General features: G+C 44.6%; 1 protein-coding gene across 11 annotated transcripts in view; it reads right to left on the reverse strand.

Moving 5' to 3' along the window:
* OTOF (otoferlin) overlaps positions 1 to 19,116 on the reverse strand; it is an 875,032-nt gene that overhangs the window by 91,135 nt on the left and 764,781 nt on the right. For 5 of the 11 annotated variants that reach the window (XM_069233684.1, XM_069233683.1, XM_069233687.1 and 2 more), the window contains 4 exons: positions 16,594 to 16,755; positions 14,147 to 14,309; positions 10,875 to 11,005; positions 6,545 to 6,574 (listed from right to left, as the gene is read on the reverse strand). In XM_069233684.1, the coding sequence (XP_069089785.1) occupies positions 6,545 to 6,574; positions 10,875 to 11,005; positions 14,147 to 14,309; positions 16,594 to 16,755 (486 nt within the window). The remainder of the gene's footprint in view (positions 1 to 6,544; positions 6,575 to 10,874; positions 11,006 to 14,146; positions 14,310 to 16,593; positions 16,756 to 19,116) is intronic. The other 6 variants (XM_069233685.1, XM_069233691.1, XM_069233690.1 and 3 more) reach the window with 2 other exon arrangements.

Genomic DNA, 19,116 nt, shown 5'->3' on the forward strand with positions numbered 1-19,116 from the left:
AACATAAAAGCATAAAAGACAATACATTACAGGCTTGCTATGTTCAATGAACTGTGTGTGTATAACTCTAGTGTTGGAGAGGTCTGCCAGATGCCTTTTATGAATCATTTTCACATTTCTTCTAAAGTAACATACACACTGTTGAAATTCTTCAAGTGCAGGGCGGGAGGAAGCCTACACGCCACACCATCTTTTATGCATGCAGACATCTTTCCTTTTCCATCAATCAGTTCCATAATGGTTTTGTTGCCTTTGAGGATTAGAATTTCTTTCTCACCTTCAATAAGCTAGGGCATGTTACACACCTGATCAGAAGCACCAAGCTACACAAGGACTTCAGCACCAATGGTTTCCTTCAGGCTCCTAGGGGACAGTGGGGAAAGAACAGGACAGGTGGCACCCAGTGGATCTCCAGTGGAAGACGGGTTGCTTTCAGTGCCTCTAACTCTTACTCTTTAAGCGTGGGGCACTCTGCTTCAGCATGTTGCTCTCTCTTTCTCTAACTGGCTTCTTACTTATCCTCTCTTCTCTTTCCTTGTCCTACCTTAGATGTTGTACCAAGAGTTTCTCTCATCTTCAAACTCCCTCTGGAACCCTGCTACTCTAGGTCTAACTTTTTTAAAGAGCAGCTAATATAGAGATGGGGAGTGATGGGGAAACGGGGTAAAATCTATGGCAAGTGCGGTTGCAGGATGGTGGGCTGTAGATGGTTCGCATACCCTTCATGCAAAGATATCTGGTCAGCTTGCATCCTTTCATTTGGGCTGCAGTTTCATCTTCGTGCAGGCCAGCATATGTATAGTTTCTGAATTAATGTTCCTCATCATGCCCTCAACGGGGCATCTCTAGCAGTTGAATACCTACCCTCCTACTCTAAATTAACTGAACTTCATTCAGTGGTTTTAAGAGTTTCCTCAACCCTGGAACCATGTCCATATGTATTACCTACCAATGTGAGGCCTTTCCTTGGAGAAGTAAGCAGTTAATGAGCAGTATCATGGTCAGCATGGCCTGTTACCCAACTTCTATGATGATACAACACTAGCATTGGATCAACAAAACTTAAATGGTGCACTTAACTCTCCAGAGATAGACCCAGCAAGTCATCGAGGATTAGTCGACACATGAACTCAAGGTATAGTTACAACTATTTGATTATATGAAAGTCTAGGTCTTTATTTTCGTATAAGAAATGAATGGCAATTACAGTGCCATCATACTTACTGTAGCTAGAATATATACCCAAATTCATTTGCAGCAGAAAAGTGATGTGCTCCAGTTATTACAAGAGCTTACGAGGAAGGTTATCCTATTGGGTGACGTGACAAAAACTATGGGGGTCATTATGACCCTGGCGGTCACCAGACCACCTGGGTCAGAGTGGCGGTCGGAACCGTCGCTGTCACTGTTTCCGCCCACCAGCCCAGATGGGAAATCAAAATAGTTCTGACGGAGTTCAGGCTTCCACCGCCCGCCAATGTCATAATGAGGCCCTATGTTTTGGAGAGCTTCCATCTGGTTAGGTAAATATAAAGTTTGGTCCCACACTTCAGATGCCAGATAGGGGTTACAATGTGTACAATAAGGATGTTCTTTCTGACCTTTGAGCTACTGTTGCCCCAACCTATGTGCAAGGAGGATACATTAGCAGGTATGAGTTTATAGTGTGATATCGGTGCCAAAACTCATGAACTGTGATTAAATGAAGAAAAGCATTGAAGGGAACAAATAACTAGTAAATGGACTAAAACTCCAGGAGAAGGTAATGACAGCTGAGCATTCAGTGTGTGAGCTGGTACTTTAGGACATAGGGACCTCAAGAATCCTTGACTGCAGCATTGATGTTATTGAACACTGTGCAAAGGATCAGTAATGGCTCCAACTGGGTCCCCTACTTGTCACTGTGTCACAGATTTGTGATATTGTTTCTGCAGGGCTAAATGTACTTGTATTTGTGACTTATAGCCCTACTTCTAATACGTGACAACTTTTACTCTATACGTGGCCATGCAAAATGCCTATTTGATTGTTATGCTTTTGTTTTAATATGGTTGCCTACTGTTATTATTGGTTATCAGTGACATACAATTTTGCTTTTATCCCCATCAGGTATATATGACACATACATTAGGTTAGTAAACTCATGACACTACGACAAAGGATATCTTCTCAGGAACCTTACAGGCAGTGATACATTAGGTGTGATAATTTGTACATTTGGGGAGAGTGAGGAATGAAAGCTTGGATGGAGCAGCGCCTCCAAGGACATCTGACATATTGCCCAGACATAGCACTACTGCATCCTTCGGCTCCCACAGCCTGGTTTTTATGCAGCGCTCCACATCACTCCTCATGTTGCCATAACTTGGCTATTAGTACTTAAGGCTAGGATACAGAGGAAATGTATCTACAAATATATACCATGTGTGGGTTCATAATTATATATACATTTACAATGGTCATTAGTGTCAATATAGCTGTGGTATTTGCTACTAGTTTGCTACATATGTTCTGTACAATGCTGATTCATAATACAAACTTATATAATATAAACTATATTTCTCATGTGGGTGAAAGCAAAGTAAGGGTGTGGGACTAGGGAACTTACATACTGTTGAGTCTCTGGCCAAACTGGGCTTTTCTGCCAAGGGTATCTGGAAAATGGATGAGTCTAATCATGCATTTCTGGTGGCAGGGAAGCCAGAGTTCTTGAGAAGGAGTGGGGCACAGAGTAGGTGTGGGCCTAAGCTTCCTCCTAGCCTTGTAACAAAATCCAAAACGTTCTGGACCTGTCATATCATAAGAAATGGAACTGGTACCAGAACTCCAGGCTTATCTAGAACAAGGGACACTGGAAGGACGCTGGGCAAACGAAAAGGTGGCTATATTCAGTTGCCTATAATCTAAGCAAACAGAACCAATAGTATTTTGTGTGGCTTTATTCTGAACTTTTTACATTGAGGAGATGAAACAGTAATCACCTTCTTACATTGAAGAGATGACACGGTAACAAATGGTGAAGAAGATTTTGATTGGGGAGTTACAGACCAGTCACCGCAAGCAGAGTTGAGCTACTGCCGGCTAATCAGAGGACTAAACTGTGCAAGCAGCCAATTTAGTTCTTGCCAAGTACTTTTGCGAGGCATATTTCTTGGATAAGGGGTGATTGCTGCTAAAGGACGTACAAGGTACATGTCTTAGAGGCTGCTACAAAGACATAAAAAGCGAGTGATTTTGAACTTGATGCAAGGACTCACTATGTTTTGCTACGTGGATCATGCCCATGCTGATGACAAGGTTCATATGGAACATGGTGTACATGCATTAAACATGTATGAACACAACCAAACAACAAATACCAAATAAACCCCAATTTTGGGGATCTGTTTGGGGATTTTACTTGAGAGGGTCAGCAGACCATCTTCTAGGAGGACATGTGAAAAAGGCCCATGATCCTTCACCACAGAGTAGCCATCATCAACCGTTGAGTAGCATTACAAGGTCTACATCGGAAAGGATGTTCATAGAGAGGGTTAACACTGGCCTACGCAACACTGCAGGAACCTGACACATAAGAGGTGATGAGGCCACTGAGTGTCACAGACCCAAAATGTAGGTTTATGGATCGGAGGGTAACGGTCGGTCAGAGATCCTGCATAGAGGTCTCTTTTATGGAGACACTGAGGGGATATTGGCAGGCACCTCACTGCGTAGTGAAGCACTGCATGGGTAAGGGAAATTGGCACACTGAGGAACTGCCACCACATATCGACTGCTCAGGGTTAAAAGAAGCACTTCTGCAACAAAGACAGATGGCACACGGCACATGCTGAAGGAAAGAGGCAGACTTTGAACACGGCAGAGAGAGAAGGAGTATGCAGAAAGTCACTCTGTCAACGACAATGCTACATAAACATGGCAGCAAGTGTGCAGGCTGAGGAACAGAAGGGTTTTGGCCACTGCCCTAAGAGAAATCTTCAACAGCAGAGGTGGACTGTGATGGGCCGCAGGGCTTCTGGAGATGAAGGTAGAGAAGGCTCAGGGGTGCTCTCTGGGCTCTTGGGTTGTGTTGTGAGGGTTGGCTGAACTAGAGGTTTTTATGTGTAAGGCAAATACATTTGTAACCAAGTCTTACATTGACACAGTAGAAGATCACCTTTTCAATCCCCCTTTTATGGTTTCAGTATTGGGCCTGGCCGTCCCTCACCCCACCCGTATCCTCCCTTTCTTTTTCCTCTTCTTTCCCCTTCTTATTCCTGAAGCTCACATCCTTATCTTCCCCTCCCAATCCTCCACATCCCCAATCCCTTTGCCTGTTTTCCTCACCATTTCAGGTTCTTCGGATCACTTTGAGTTGGAGCTTGGATGACCATTTCTACTTTCTTTGGCCCCTTTCTTTTGCCCGCACTCATTGGTTACTTGTCTTTCCCCTTCCCTCCCTCTTCTACATTTTTGTAGTTATACTCCCCTTCTGGAAACTGTCACTATCTTCACTCGTAAAGATACTACTTGTAAATCCCTTTGTGAATAGCAATCAATTGTGAATCAGGCCCTATGCTTTCCGTGGCTTATGCTGTCACATTTATAGGAACATTTAACATCTCTGAGTTATGGGTGCTTTATTTTCACAACATCTTTCGTGTGTTTATGCCTCTTTGAGCTCGTCACAAAATGACCAAATTGTTTGAAGTCTCTTTACTGTGCGCTCTGTGACATATATGAATAAAAACAACTTTAAACAAGCATTTACAATGCAACTGGTCTTGCGTTTGCTCATGTTTGAGCTGATCGCGTTGTAAACTCCTAACCCGACTTTTCACCTATCGGGCAAAAGTGCATTTACGTTTATAACCCGAAAAAGTGAAATTAACTATGTAAAGCGCTCGACTTCTGCCAAGCGAGATCGCGCTCGTAAATTAGAGAAAAAGAAGTCCACGAGCCGGATGGAAAACAGCGAGCCTCGCATGTTTTCTGTACTTGGTTGCTGCGCTCGAGGAGGGCTAGCCACTGGAAAAGGCATGACGTATGCGTGCCTTCGACTAATGAAAGCAAGCCGATTTTATTAGGGAAGCCCACGAACCAATAAAAAACACTGGCGTGAAGTTGACAGGGCTCCGAGCCCTTTTCTAAATACAAAAGAGTCTCGCTGCAATACGCATGCGTGAGCGCATGCAACGCAGGCTCGACCCTAAAAAAGGATGAAATCTTGCCAGAACACCTGTAGCTTTTGATAGGTGGTACTTACTTTGGTCTGAATATTTAGAACATTAACTCTGCAAAATGTACACTGTGGCAATATGCTGGCTAAGTCTTGGACCTATGCTTCACATTGCAATGTTAAGCCACTACCAGGATGTTACATTTAGAAACATTAGATGTAAGGCCAAATGATCTGTTCACTCAGCTTTTTCGATATTAGCAAGGAGGATGGTGTTGGTTGCATAAAGCTGTAGTTGTGTTGGTCAGTCATTAAATGATTACATCGGACACTCACTGTCGGATCTGGGATTCAATAGCGTTTATAAATATGTTTGACAAAATAGGGGCAATCACATATCCTGTCTAATGTTTTTTTAACCTAATTTCCCTAGCCCAAAATCATAGGTATGAAATGTTCTTATAATTAAACAAGGTGTGGATTCATTCCCACAACTGGCAACACCTGCAATACATTCAATCACGTATCCTTGACTGGTAACATGGAATTTCATACATACTCCATAATAGATGCTCTATTTTAGACTTCATGATTGGGTGCTGGCATTATATTCATTTTAGATTTGAAATAAAGGGTTTTTACACTGATAGTTTAAGCACCACAGGAAATGAGAACATTATAGAAATTTGTAATTTGAGGCTTCTTATAGGTACAAAAATCCCTGAGGTTAAGTCTATCTTTGGCTTACTTTTTGTTTACTGTGGCTTAAGTCTGGCTGAATATCAGATTTCAATAACCCTTTAAAGATTATTCTTACCAAAAATGACATATGATGACAGCTCATGACTCTGATAACTTTGATTGTTTTTTGTTCCAATCACTTTAATTTATCACATTTGGGGAAATAAGTGCTTTTTGAGAAACTAGTCAACTTGAAGTTGATCTATGGAGAACTGTATCTATGTGGCACCCCTCAAATGCCCATCCTTTGACGAAATGTACTTTAGGTGTTTGATATATTTTTGTTGAGTATTAGATTTTGGTCACTTTCCTATGTTTAGAGGCGTTGAAAGGATGGACAATTAGACAATTTTAGAGAAATACTTTCTGCATGGTAACACTATATCATCTTTTCAGCTCTAAATAATGGAGAAAAACAGGAAATTATGCTTCTCTTGATCCATTTTATAGAAACTTTTAAACTTTGTGTTTTATAGTATCAAATGGCAGTATTGTATTTGTGAAGGTGTGCACTCACAAAAAGCCATGCCTAAATGTCATGCATTATATGCCACTTATGGCATGTGCCCATTTCTGGCCAACCAGGCCTTACTCCATTGAAGATGAGACCTGAGACAAAATATGCATCCTGAAGAAGGAACTTACCACGTCAACTTTCACAACGGCATCTGAGTTCTGTCCATGGAAGTGAAACAAAATGGAGATGAAGTAACAAAATAAAAATATGCGGACTTCACACAGAAAGAGGATGCAGACATTAGGTAATTGCTGGGAATGGAATGATTAGAAACATCAGTGAGCAAACTGAAATTATGATGATCTTGGTAAAAAAAATGTAACTACCATGAGCTGGCTGGCATGCTTAGTGCAGTAGAAAAGGGTTATTGGAAGCAATTCTGCAACATGTGATACAGGATAGGTCTTTAGTGCCAAGCTAAGCCTACACTGTTGTCTGCTAAATGACTACAGGGTCACCCTAAGCAGAAGTGTTTTACGTCTGATGAATTGCAGAGAGTGGTGATAGGGATTACATTTGGCTATCCCAAATTACAGGCAAGCTCTGGATTGACTAATTATCTGCTTCTCTGCCTTGGTGTGACTGCATTCTGCCATTCAGGTCCCAGGCCATCTCTCCCGGTGCTACTGCTGCATCACTCTTGCTTCTGCCCCGCCTTCTGAGTGCTTTCTCCTGCTTTCCCCTCATTTCTAACTGCTTCCTCTTCCCTTTTTCCCCATTTTCTGAGTGCTTTCTCCTGCTTTTCCCTCGTTTTTTACTGCTTTCTCTTTCATTTCCCCATGTTCTAAGTGCGTTTTCCTGCTTTTCCCTTATTTTTGACACCTTTCTCTTTCCATTCCCCCCTTTTCTGAGTACTTACTCCTACTTTTCCCTCATTTTTTTTTACTGCATTCTCTTTCTTTTTCCCCCATTTTCTGAGTGCTTTCTCCAGATTTTCACTGCTTCTCCTTGTTTTTTCCTCATTTGTGGCTCCTGCCCGTTTTCCCTCCTCCTGCCTAGCCCCATCCACGGCATTCCTCCTTCCTCCTTCCTCCCAGGACCTACTTAATGGAGGCCACAGTGCGGCTGCGCCACAGGCATGCTAAAGGCGTGCCAAAGGAAATCCCGTCTGTGTCTGTACACGCCTGGACCGCGTCCAGCACCAGGAACCTCCGCAGACCTCCGAGCCCTGGACCCCAGGCGCATCGACAACAACAACTGCTGGCGCACATCTCCACACACCGCTACAGGACCATTCCCCTGCCAGCACAGCCACTTCACCTGCAACACCGAAGCAACCAACAAAGCCGGAGACACCACAGGCTAGACTGCACCCACCAGGCCGACCGAGATTGCCACAGCACAACTCCAGTGCATTCTACTCAATGCATGATCGCTCGGGACATGATCTCATCCCTCAACCCGGACGTCATCTTCCTCACAGAGATCTGGCTGAACCCCACCTCTGTAACAAACATCGCTATTGCCATACTCGAAGGCTACAAGATAACACACCGGGACCAAATCAACAAACATGGAGGTGAAATTGCCATCATCTACAAGTACACCATCCACTGCACAACCACCTCACACGACCCGATAACAGAGCATCTCAATTTCCAACTTCACACAGACAAAGAAAGCACCATCAGATGCACCTTCTCATACAAACCACAGGGATCACCCATGAGCTACTGCAACACCATCCCTGACCTCATTGCCCCGATCGCCATCGTGTCTGAGCACTACATCTTCCTAGGAGACCTTCACTTTTACCTCGATGTCCCCGATGACACGAACATAACCGACCTCATGGAAAGCGTGAGAAACATCAGCCTTCGACAACTTGTCACAAACCCCACCCACATCGCTGGACACACGCTCGGCCCCATTTTTACATCCAGCAACAGAGTCAAGCACAACCATGTCTCACAGCTCACCTGGACCGACCACTACAGAGTCCACTTTACCATCTCAGGATTCACCAAAACTCCCAGACACATCACCCGACTCAGAACAGGCTGCAAAGAACTTCTCTCAGTGGATCAAGGAATGTGCCCCGGCAACCCAGTCAAACCCAAAGTAGACACCAGGAGAGCCAACTGGTTCACTGCGAAGCTGAAATCCTCCAAACGCAACTGCAGGTAGCTAGAAAGGAAGTGGCATACTAGCGAAAAGACAGAAGACCATACCACCTTCAAGACAGCACTCAACCAGTACCACCGCCTCCTGAGAGAAACGCTCTAGCAGACCACACTGTAGCCAGCACAAACCACAGCAAGGAGCTCTTCACCATCGTGAAGGAGTTCTCCAACCCTGCAGCTACCAGGAATGACAACACCCTCTCCCAAGAACCGTGTGACACCCTGACAGACTTCTTCCACAACAAGATCTGAGCCATTTACGAGAACTTCAAACCTCAACCCCCTCTCTGCCGACAGCATCAGCCTACTCACACCCATGAACATAAACTTCAAACACCTGCTCACCGATTGGGATCCTCTCATAACTCAAGCCACAATCTCCATCATAAACTCCGTACACACGGGAGCACATACAGACCCATGTGTCCACCACATCTTCAACCTCGGTAGCAAGACAACTGGTGACGAGCTCAAGAAGGTCCTAAACTCCTCCATCATCACGGCCTCCTTCCCTGAAGACTGGAAACATGCTGGAGTGAGGCCCCTCTTGAAGAAACCATCCACTGATCCAGCAGATCCGAAGAAGTACCAGCCCAACTCCCTGCTTCCCTTTCCCGCGAGGGTTCTTGAAAAGGCAATCAACGAGCAACTCACCAAACACTTGGAACACTACAACCTCCTGGACCCCTCTCTACTCGGATTCTGAGCCAACCGAGACAGCCCTGATCGCAGCCAGCAGCGACATCAGAGCCCTCCTACACCACGGCAAAACAGCAGCACTCACCCTCCTGGGCCTGAAAGCTGCTTTCGACATCGTCTCCCACCACAACTTGATCAACAGACTCCACCAGATTGGAATCCAGGGAGACGCCCTCAAATAGATTGCCTCTTTCCTCACCGGAAGAACCCAGAGAATCTGTCTTCCACCATTCACCTCAGAAACCAAGGAGACCATCTGCAGAGAACCACAGGGATTGTACCTCAGCCCCACCCTCTTCAACACCCCTGGCCAATGCCGTCAGATTGCATCGACTCAACATCGTCTCTTATGCCGACGACACCCAGCTCATCCTCTCGCTGTCAAAAGACCCCTTCGTGACCGGAACCAACTTCCACAGATCTATGGTTAACCTTGCCAACTGGATGAAAGACAACTGTTTCAAGCTCAACACAGACAAAACAGAAGGCCTCATCTTTGGGAAGAGTACCTCACTAAGGAACGACACTTTGTGGCCTGCTGAATTCGGCCCTCACCCCACCCGACAGACCACTCTGCAACCTCAGCATCATCTTGCATTGGGTAATCAATGCAGAAACAGGTAAACACAGTCTTGTCTGTTTGCTTCCACACCCTACGCATGCTCTGTAAGATCTTCAGGTGGCTCACAATTGACACCAGAAGGATCATCCCTCAAGCCCTCATCACCAGCAGGCTGGACTTCGGTAGCACTCTCTATGTAGGAATCACTGCACACCTCCTGAAGAGACTACAGACAATACAAAATTCAGTGGCAAGACTCATCCTTGACCTCCCCAGACGGACTTACATGACCCCGCACCTCAAGAAGCTCCACTGACTTCTGATCCAGAAGAGATGCCAGTTCAAAATGCTGACCCATGCATACAACGCCTTGCACAACGAAGGACCAGCATAAATCAACAAACGAATGACCTTCCACCAACCGACCAGACACATGCCATCTGCCTCCCCTTTCCTCGCAGGCACCCCCCATGTTTGCTGGTCCAACAGCAGAGGTCTCTCCTCTCACCTGGTGGCAAAAGCCTGGAATGACCTTCCCTTGCACCTCGGGAATGCCTCATCACTCTGGGAATTCAGAAAACTACTCAAGATGTGGCTGTTCGAATGAACAGAACACCACAAAGCAGCTGGCAACTCCAGCGCCTTGAGACCCTCATGGGTGATTTGCTGCACTTTATAAATCTTGATAGATTGATTGACTGAAACAGTTAAAGGCCTGATGCACTACCATTTGCAAACCCCAGTGAAAAGTTTGAATACCATATTGTCTGTGAGTAATTGACAATGTGACCTTTGTTCTAATTGGTCATGTCACAAAATGGCCATTTACAGAAGGGGTGCAAAACGACCTGCCTAATGAATATTGGCTGTGATTGCAGAAACACCAGACCTCCCTGTTTCCAAAAAGCATTCCTGAAAGCAAAACGTTTTGTTTAATGCAACCCGTATAATATATTTTGAGGATCAAAGTACAGTGAGGGTATTTATATGGCCAAGGAGCAATGTAATGCAACAAATGTAGAAGGCTTGTCCTATTGCAAACTATATAAGTCTAAAAACAGATGAAGTACTTACTGCCTCCAGCTTCACCATGGTTTCCATTTTCTTGATGGGCACCTCGGGTTCCACATTGACAACAATTTCACCTGTGGGATGAGAGTAGGGGCCTCCGTTTGCCAGTGCCATATAGCCGTTCATCAGTTTAGCTGAACAAAGGACAGAGAGGGACAGAACAGAGGACAGACTCAAGAGGTACAATAGCAAGAGGCATAAAGTACAGCATGAATAGTGAAAAAACGAGTGCAGTGGTTAAGATAGACATGAACAGGTAACTTGGAGAGGAAGGCTGCACAAGGACACTCAATGGAAGCAATGTAAAGCATCTTCTCTCCTGGAAAGAACAACATAAGAGTCTCTGGATTCTTGGGCATATAAATTTTAAAAAACAAGAAGGAAGTAACAACGTGTGCTATTGCTGTACATGATTTTAGGCTGATGTGCCACCACTCCTTGTATTGTTCATTATCGCTGTGGGAAAGGTGTTGCTCTACCATCTGGAATGAAGTATGGATTGGGAGGATGGAAGCAAAGTGTGCCAAGCATTGTATGATAGGGTGCCATTCTTTGTCTTGCTGATGAAACAGTTGGAGACCTAGTGTCTGCTTCCACACACTAATCATCCCAGTTTACTATTGATTTCTGGATTCATTTTCAGCTTTGTTCAGCAAGCCCAAGAAAATGATCTAACATGGGTTTTTTGAATGTCTGGGCTGACGATCCCTTAAATATTGCACACACCTGTCCCAGGTAGTGCAAAGCATCATGCTTCTCTTCTTGTTACCACCACCCACATACTCCAGTTTCTTCCTGATCTGATACAAAAGCCCATATTTACCACTTTGTCATGCAAAGCAGCAGATAGCATTCAGATTTGTGAGCTGCATTGCACAAGGGGGAAAACACAGCACAGACCCATTTCAAATAAGAGTGTCCTGCTGCTGCTGCCAGGCACTGCGCTGGCCACTTAAACTAGGCTGACTTGTGTGACACTAGCTTCACCTGATGGTGCATGTGCTCTGTGAAACACGGGATTTTTTATTGGAACCATATTCTTCTAGCACAAAGTTCTATGCATAGACAAATGCAGAAGCATCCTACACATGGGATGTGTGCTGTGTATTGTTATTTTTTTTTTATGAACTTATAGTGCCTGGTTCAAGTAGATGGTAGTTTTTGATACAAAGCCCTGTCTGGCTATCTAAGTAGATTGGGCTTTGCATTAAAAACCATTGTGTTTGCACTGATCTGTGCCAGTAACTCCCCCCCCCCCGATGCAAGGCAAAGTAAAGCACTGCCAGGTGGGTTAGGCACTGAGAAAAGGGCACCATTTCAGAGCAAAACACCCTTTGTCCTGAATAGTAAACAGCAGGTTCCACTTTGCATTTCTGCAAAGCCTTAGTAAATCTGGGCCTAAGGGTTTCATGTGAATTACACAACATCATAATGATGAGTCTGAGATCAAGAAAAGGCTAAAAGTGAGATATAAAGGAAACAAAATAATATTGAACTAATGTGAATGTTTAATATAACTGTGAAATGTTAATAAAACGGTAAGAGCTGACAGTAGACCTAGGGAAATAACTAGTTACAGTTTGAGGTTAAAGATAAAGTTTAATAAAGGGTAAGTGTAAAGATTAGAGTAAATGTGATGCTAAACTGTAGGGTCAGGACAGATGTCATATTTTCATCATTGTGTTTTTGTTCATTATGAGTTGGTTGTTATTACAAACATAATACTCCTTCATTATAGCATTCTTCACTTTTACATAGACACTCAAAGCTACTTGCTTTCATTATGTACAGTCTGAGGCCCATATTTATACTTTTTTAGCGCCGCATATGCACCGCTTTTTTACGCAAAAACGGCGCAAACTTACAAAATACAATTGGCCCTTATTTATACTTTTTGCTGCAAAACTGCACTAACTCAGTTTTGCACCAAAAAGTTTAGCACCGGCTTGCACCATTTCTGTGCACCAGCCGGGCACCATATTTATGGAATGGTGCAAGCTGGTGCAAAGGGTAGGCTAGAGTAAAAAAAAAGACTTTAGTCGGGTGGGGCTGGCAGGTTAGAAGAAAAGGGGTTAGCACCAAAAATTGACTTTAGGCAGGTTAGAGTGAAAAAAATTACGCTAACCAGATTAGCGTCATTTTATGGTGCTAAACCTACCATGCCACATGACTCCTGCCTTAGAAAAGGCAGCAGTCATGCCCACCACCCCAATGGCCAGCACAGAGGACAGGGGTCCCCTGGGCACGGCCATTGCACTCTGTGCCATGTATGGGGCCCATTTCAGGGCCCCCTATGGCACTTTCAAAAAGAAAATGCAATCTTACCTGTACTTACCTGGGATGTGGTCCCCCATCCTCCGCAGTCCCTCTGGTGTGGGTGGGGGTGCCCCTGGGGCTTGGGGAGGGCACATTTGGGCTTACTCCTTGGTGTTCCACCATAGAAATAGGCCCACAGGTCCCCTAATGCCAGCCCTGACCCAGGCTTTAAAAAATGGGGCAAAGCAAGCTTTTCTCCATTTTTTGGACCCCCTCCTCCCTCCTTTGCACCATTTTTGCAGGGGAGTATAAATATGGCGTTAAGGCCATAGAGTCATTTTTTGCACGGGAACGCCTACCTTGCATCTCATTAAGGCAAGGTAGGTTTCCACTTCCAAAAAATTATTTTAACTCCATAAATTTGGCGCTAGTACCAAAGTATAAATATGGAGTTAGTTTTGCACTAAATTAGAGTTTAAAAAAATGACGCTAATTCAGTGCAAACAGAGTATAAATATGCCCCAATTGTATTTTGCAAGTTTGCGCCATTTTTGCGTCAAAAAATGACGCAAATGCAGCGCTAAAAAAGTATAAATATGAGCCTGAATGTCCTGATCTTACCCTGTACTAAGCCCCACGCTTTTCTCTGTGACCATCTTCTTTCAACACATAGTCCAATAAAGCTCATCTTAAAACAAAGGCTTCCTACTCTCCTGACACTGTATGAAAACTATGAAACAATCTCGTACCTAGAGATGGGAGAGGCTAGATGTAGCTTACAAGTAAACTCAATTTAAGTCATTCATTAAGGCTAACAGGGTATCTGGTGCACCAACTGGGACTGCAGAGAGCTGACCCTTAATATGCAAATATTATAGGTTGTTTGGACGCAGGGCCTTAGGCCAGAAGTTGGGATCTGGTTTTCCAGACTCCTTACTGGCACAGAGCCTCTTTGAAGGAGAGAGTCTTTCTCAAGCACCACAAAGCATGGAGAAGGAGACATTCTGCATGTACGGTACCTGCAGTGTTCCAGTTTTGCACTTTCTTATCCGGAGGCCGATAGATGAACTTCCTCAGTGAGCTGACGGCATGTGAACCCACAAGAGTATATCTGCCAAAGGCCCGGCAATCCACCACTCGAATGTTCAAAGGTGGATGAAGCAGCTCATTCTCCGGCAAGTCCTGGAAGAAAAAACAATAATCATTAAACATCATATTAATTGTCTAATTATGGTAGGCTCCTTTGGAGTGTCAGTATCTGGGACCATGTGAATTAGGCACCACACACAACTGGTAAGTAGGAAGAGACAGGGACTGGCCAAGAAACAGAAAAACAAGGAGCCTCTGGAACTTGCTGAAAAGCTATACAGAGTGGAACAGAGAAATAGGGGTTTTCATGAGCGTCCCCCCTTTTGACTTGTAAGAATTGTTGCGTGCCATAGCGGATGCATGTTGAATCTACTGTGCCGAAATGGCCGGTTCAGACTTGCAGCACCACAAAACATGTTGAGCAATATGTGGCATTCCTCTTAGAAAAACCTGAACAATGCCAGAAATCCTTTATTGGAACCAGTTGATGCCTGCTGAAATGCAAATGCACTATTTAGTACAGCAGGTCTACCTGCAAATGATGCTTGAGGGGCACAACATTGAAAAAGACATAAAAAATCAGGACTGGGCCCTTGGCGTGATTTTGGTATCATTGGAGGTTAGTACATCGCCTATCAGTACTTGAACTCACTACCGTATTGCCTCCACTACATTACCTTTCATTAAACCATCTTCAGGGGCATGTGACCCCCTTTTAAAGTTTTCTATACCATACATTTTTTTAATTATTCTTTATGCTTAACCTATTTTGTAACTTAATGGCAGGTCATGCACTCAAGGTGATGTAGTGGTAAGTTGAAGTAGCAGAGGATCATAGTGCGGCAGTACCCATCCTATGCTGTTAACTGGCTTAGATACTTGAGATACTCAGGGGCATATTTATAAGCCCCGTTACATCGGTCTTGCACCATGCAGCGTGGTGCAAGAGCGATCAAGCCCAAAATGCGATTTATGATGCCACGCAAGGCCACCTTGCATGGCCCTGAGTCGCTTCTTAAATCAGGAGTAAATCAACGCAGCACAAATTGCTGCATTGCATTACTCTGCCCAAGGGAGAAGTTCCATGGATGTTGCGAGAGTGCATCCATGCAACATCCATGGACTGTGACACATTTCCAGATTTACCAGAAGTGGTACACCTGGGAATGTGCCAAAAACCTATGCATCCCAGGTGAGGCGTAACAAGAGGAAATATCTTCATTTCGCCTCGTTACTTCCTCTTTCTATTTGTGCTGCACTCCGCAGCACACATAGAAAGAGAACTTTCCCTCAGAGGATTGTTTTTGTGCAGGAAGGTGCCCCTTTCGGCACAAAAACAAATCCTCCTTACAACAGAGGCACCCTTGCACCATGCAGCGAGGGTGCCTGGGTTGGCTCTAGGCTGTCTCCATTGCGCCAGTGCTGAGACAAAGGTAGGAATGTGCTGTATTTTTTTTTTTAATAAGGCGCATACTGCCCTTCACCTATCCTGCAGCACAGTGCAGCAAGGTAAGTTGCTGTGCTGCGTCATGTGGCCATAAATATGGCCCCCAATCTGTATTAAAGCAGAAATACCTAAGCCTTCAATCCCAGCTGCCCACAAAGTGAAACATCTGGTGCAAATGGCTTTTACGCCACTTTTGCAACTTTTGGTCACCTTAGGGGAGGAAATATCTCCCACTCATGATTTATTGTGCCTGCAGTTACCCCAAGGTCCGACCTGGTGGAAATTGAATGGTGAAAATTGTATGCTAGTGGTAGTAATGCACACAAAATAAGCAAAACAATTTTTTGCACGTTTTTCCAAATGATTACAGACCAAAAACAGACCACAATATCATGCACAAACACTGTATTGCTGAAGGTGTTTTTGCACTCCGCATTGCTATGCAACTTAAATTAAAGACTGTAAATGTTGTTTGGTGGTGAGCTATAAGCAGACAGTAATGCATCCGACAGCCACTATTCCAATGGGAATCCAAAAAAGACACCTCTTATACTTGCGAAAGTAGCGCGCACAAGAATCAGTCTTTACTTCATGCATACTAATCTACATTGTTTCCAAAGAGCAATTAGTTAAAAGTAATGCCTCATAAGTAACGATTTGTGCCAGTAGCACAACTCCCATCACTTTAAACTACTAGACTGGATTAAAAAAGTTGTGGTGCTCTGACTTTGCAAAAAGGTGGACGCCACACTCATCAGCTATTAGACAAGGGAACAAAAGTTAGGGACCTCCAGAGTACCTGGGACCCCCACTCTGTGAAGGGACAAGCTCCACACCCACCTTGGCAAAGTACTAGACAAGAGTGCAAAAGTTGGGGTGCTCGACAGTACCTGGCAACCACACTCTGTTAAGAGCAAACACCACACTCACCACTTCAAACCACTTGACCAGGGTGCTGAAGTTGGGGTTCTTCTTGTAGTTCTGGATCAGGGCAGACTGCACCCCTTTGCCAGCGCACTCAATGTCCACCCTGGGCCTGTCTACCTGAGCCAGGTTAACTCTCTTCAGGTCTCTCAGACCCCAGAACAAAATCTGTAGAAGAAGGAAAAAATATGTTTTACGTGAGTTAAAATTATAATAGTGACAGTCAATAGTTATGGTATTTTAGAACTATTTCTGGAATTCACTAAGAGTGAGGCAGAACCGTTCCACAACCTTCTGTTGGCTTGTCACATGCACACAAGGTGCCATAGAGGTGAAGAAATATCGAGCCCCATAATTCACATAATAGATTAGTCTCACATGGAGAGCATTCTGAACCATGTCTGTTGCTGTGGTCACAAAATATATCATTGCACATGGGATTTCTACTGAATCCAGTATCATTCATCCAAGCCACACAAACCATCCTTTTGACTAATAGTGAGGTATTACCAGCAGCGGGCCGTCCTTTAGGGCGGAGCGGCCACGCCCCCCCATCTTTTACCCCTCATGAAGAGTGTCTGTCAGGCTGAGCAAAGGTCAGCCTGTCAGACACTCTTCATGTTCAGCTCAGGCAGCGATTTGCGTAGACTCCTGGCTGCCTGAGCTGAACTGTGCTGGGCTGAACAGGTCACAGCTCCTATGGGCGTGACCTCCTCGGAGCAGCAAAGGTGCCTCGAGGTCCTCCCCCTCGGTGACGAGGGGAAGCGTCATTGATTGACTTCGACCTGGGCACTTCAGGTTTAAACCCTGAAGCGCCAAGGGCGAGTGTCAATCAAACACCTCGTCACAGAAGTCTCACTGACCCCATCCCACTCTGTGACAAAGTTGGGACTGCTGCCTTCCCTCATTGGCTGATCTAAGGTCAGCCAGTGATGGAAGGCAGCAGTCCCAACCCTCCTGGGACCTCCAAGGCTGAAGGGAAGTGTGTGTATTTTAAATGAATGTTTGGTGCGTGCATGTATGTTTGAATATTGATGAGTGTTGTGAATGGATGTGCGTGCGTTTATGTGTGAATGAATGAGTGTGAGTGTGCTTCCCGCCCAACCCTTTCCCTCTTAAAATTACAGGCCGCCACTCGGTATTACCAGCACCTCACTTCACATTGCCATTTTCTGTACGCTGATCCAGTTGAAACAATGTTTTTGTGGAGCACATGGCTACCCCATCAGTTGTACCAGTGCTAATTTAACCACATTGAGCATAGGCAGCACAGACGTCCTAATGTAGAACAAGTGTGTTTTCAGCAGCTTCCTGAATCTTGCTTCTGACTGTTGAGATCTGAGTTATGTGGGGAGGCCATTCCAAAGTTTGGGTGCAAGATAGGCAAATAAGAGGCCTCCATATCTTGCTCTCCTGATGGTAACTGTCCGGAGTCCGTGTGATTGTGAACAAAGTGTTTGTTTGGGGACATAGGGTGAGATCCATTTCCTGGTAACCAGAGGGCCTCTGCCATGAATTATCTAATGGGCTATGCATAGGGCTTTGAACTGAATACTCTTCTGAACAGGCAGCCAGTGTAAGGCTCCAAAGCAGGACCAGCCAACTGATATTTAGGGGTTTTGAGCAGAATCCTGGTGGCGGCTTTCTGGACTACCTGCAGCCTTTTAATAATGTACTTTGGACTTCTTATATATAGGGAGTTAGCATAATCTAGCCTTGAGCAGATAAGGATCTGCACCACCACTCTCTTGGTAGGGGGAGGAAGCCACTGAAAACATTTCCTGAGAGTTCTAAGAGTGCTAAAACATCAGCCTGACGAGTTGTGGGCCTGGGTTTATATACTAAGGGCCATATTTACAAGAAAGTGGTGCATCTTTTCTTGCGGCCCCCTTGTGTCCCCTAACGCCACCATGGTAGCGCCATATTTAAAATACGGCCCACCATGGTGCATGTTAGGGGCAATAGCGTCATTTTTTTAATGCTATTGTAACGCTATACCGGATTAGCTTAAAAAAAAAAATGATGCTAATCCGGTATAGTGTCAGGAGGCCCATTGAAATCAATGGGAGCCTCATTTTAATGCCTGCTTTAAGCACGCGTTAAAAATGGCGCTTGAAATGGTGCAGATTCCATTGTGCCATTTTTAGCGTACATCATACATATATTATCATTGATATAGCGCAAAGGGTTTGGAAAGGGTTTACAAAGGTTTACAACCTTGTTTGCGCCACCTTGTAAATATGGTGCTATGGTAGTGTCCTGTTAGCAACACATTTGCGGCAAAACAAATTGCTGCAAATGTGGCATTAAGGGGCGCAAGGGCATTGCAAATCTTGCCCTAAGTTTCTCATCAATCTAGAAAATCAGGAGTTTTAAGGCCTGGGTTGTCTTAGGGCAGTTTCCTAGAATTCCAAATGTTTTTTTTCTCCTAGATTTCCAAATGTTAAGCCAGTTTGATAAATTGAGCTGTTAATGTCCTTCTTATTGCTGTCCTTTGATTATGCAGCTTCGATAATTCGAACACATTAT

This window comes from Pleurodeles waltl, chromosome 5, assembly GCF_031143425.1.
Source record: "Pleurodeles waltl isolate 20211129_DDA chromosome 5, aPleWal1.hap1.20221129, whole genome shotgun sequence".
Lineage (NCBI taxonomy): Eukaryota > Metazoa > Chordata > Amphibia > Caudata > Salamandridae > Pleurodeles > Pleurodeles waltl.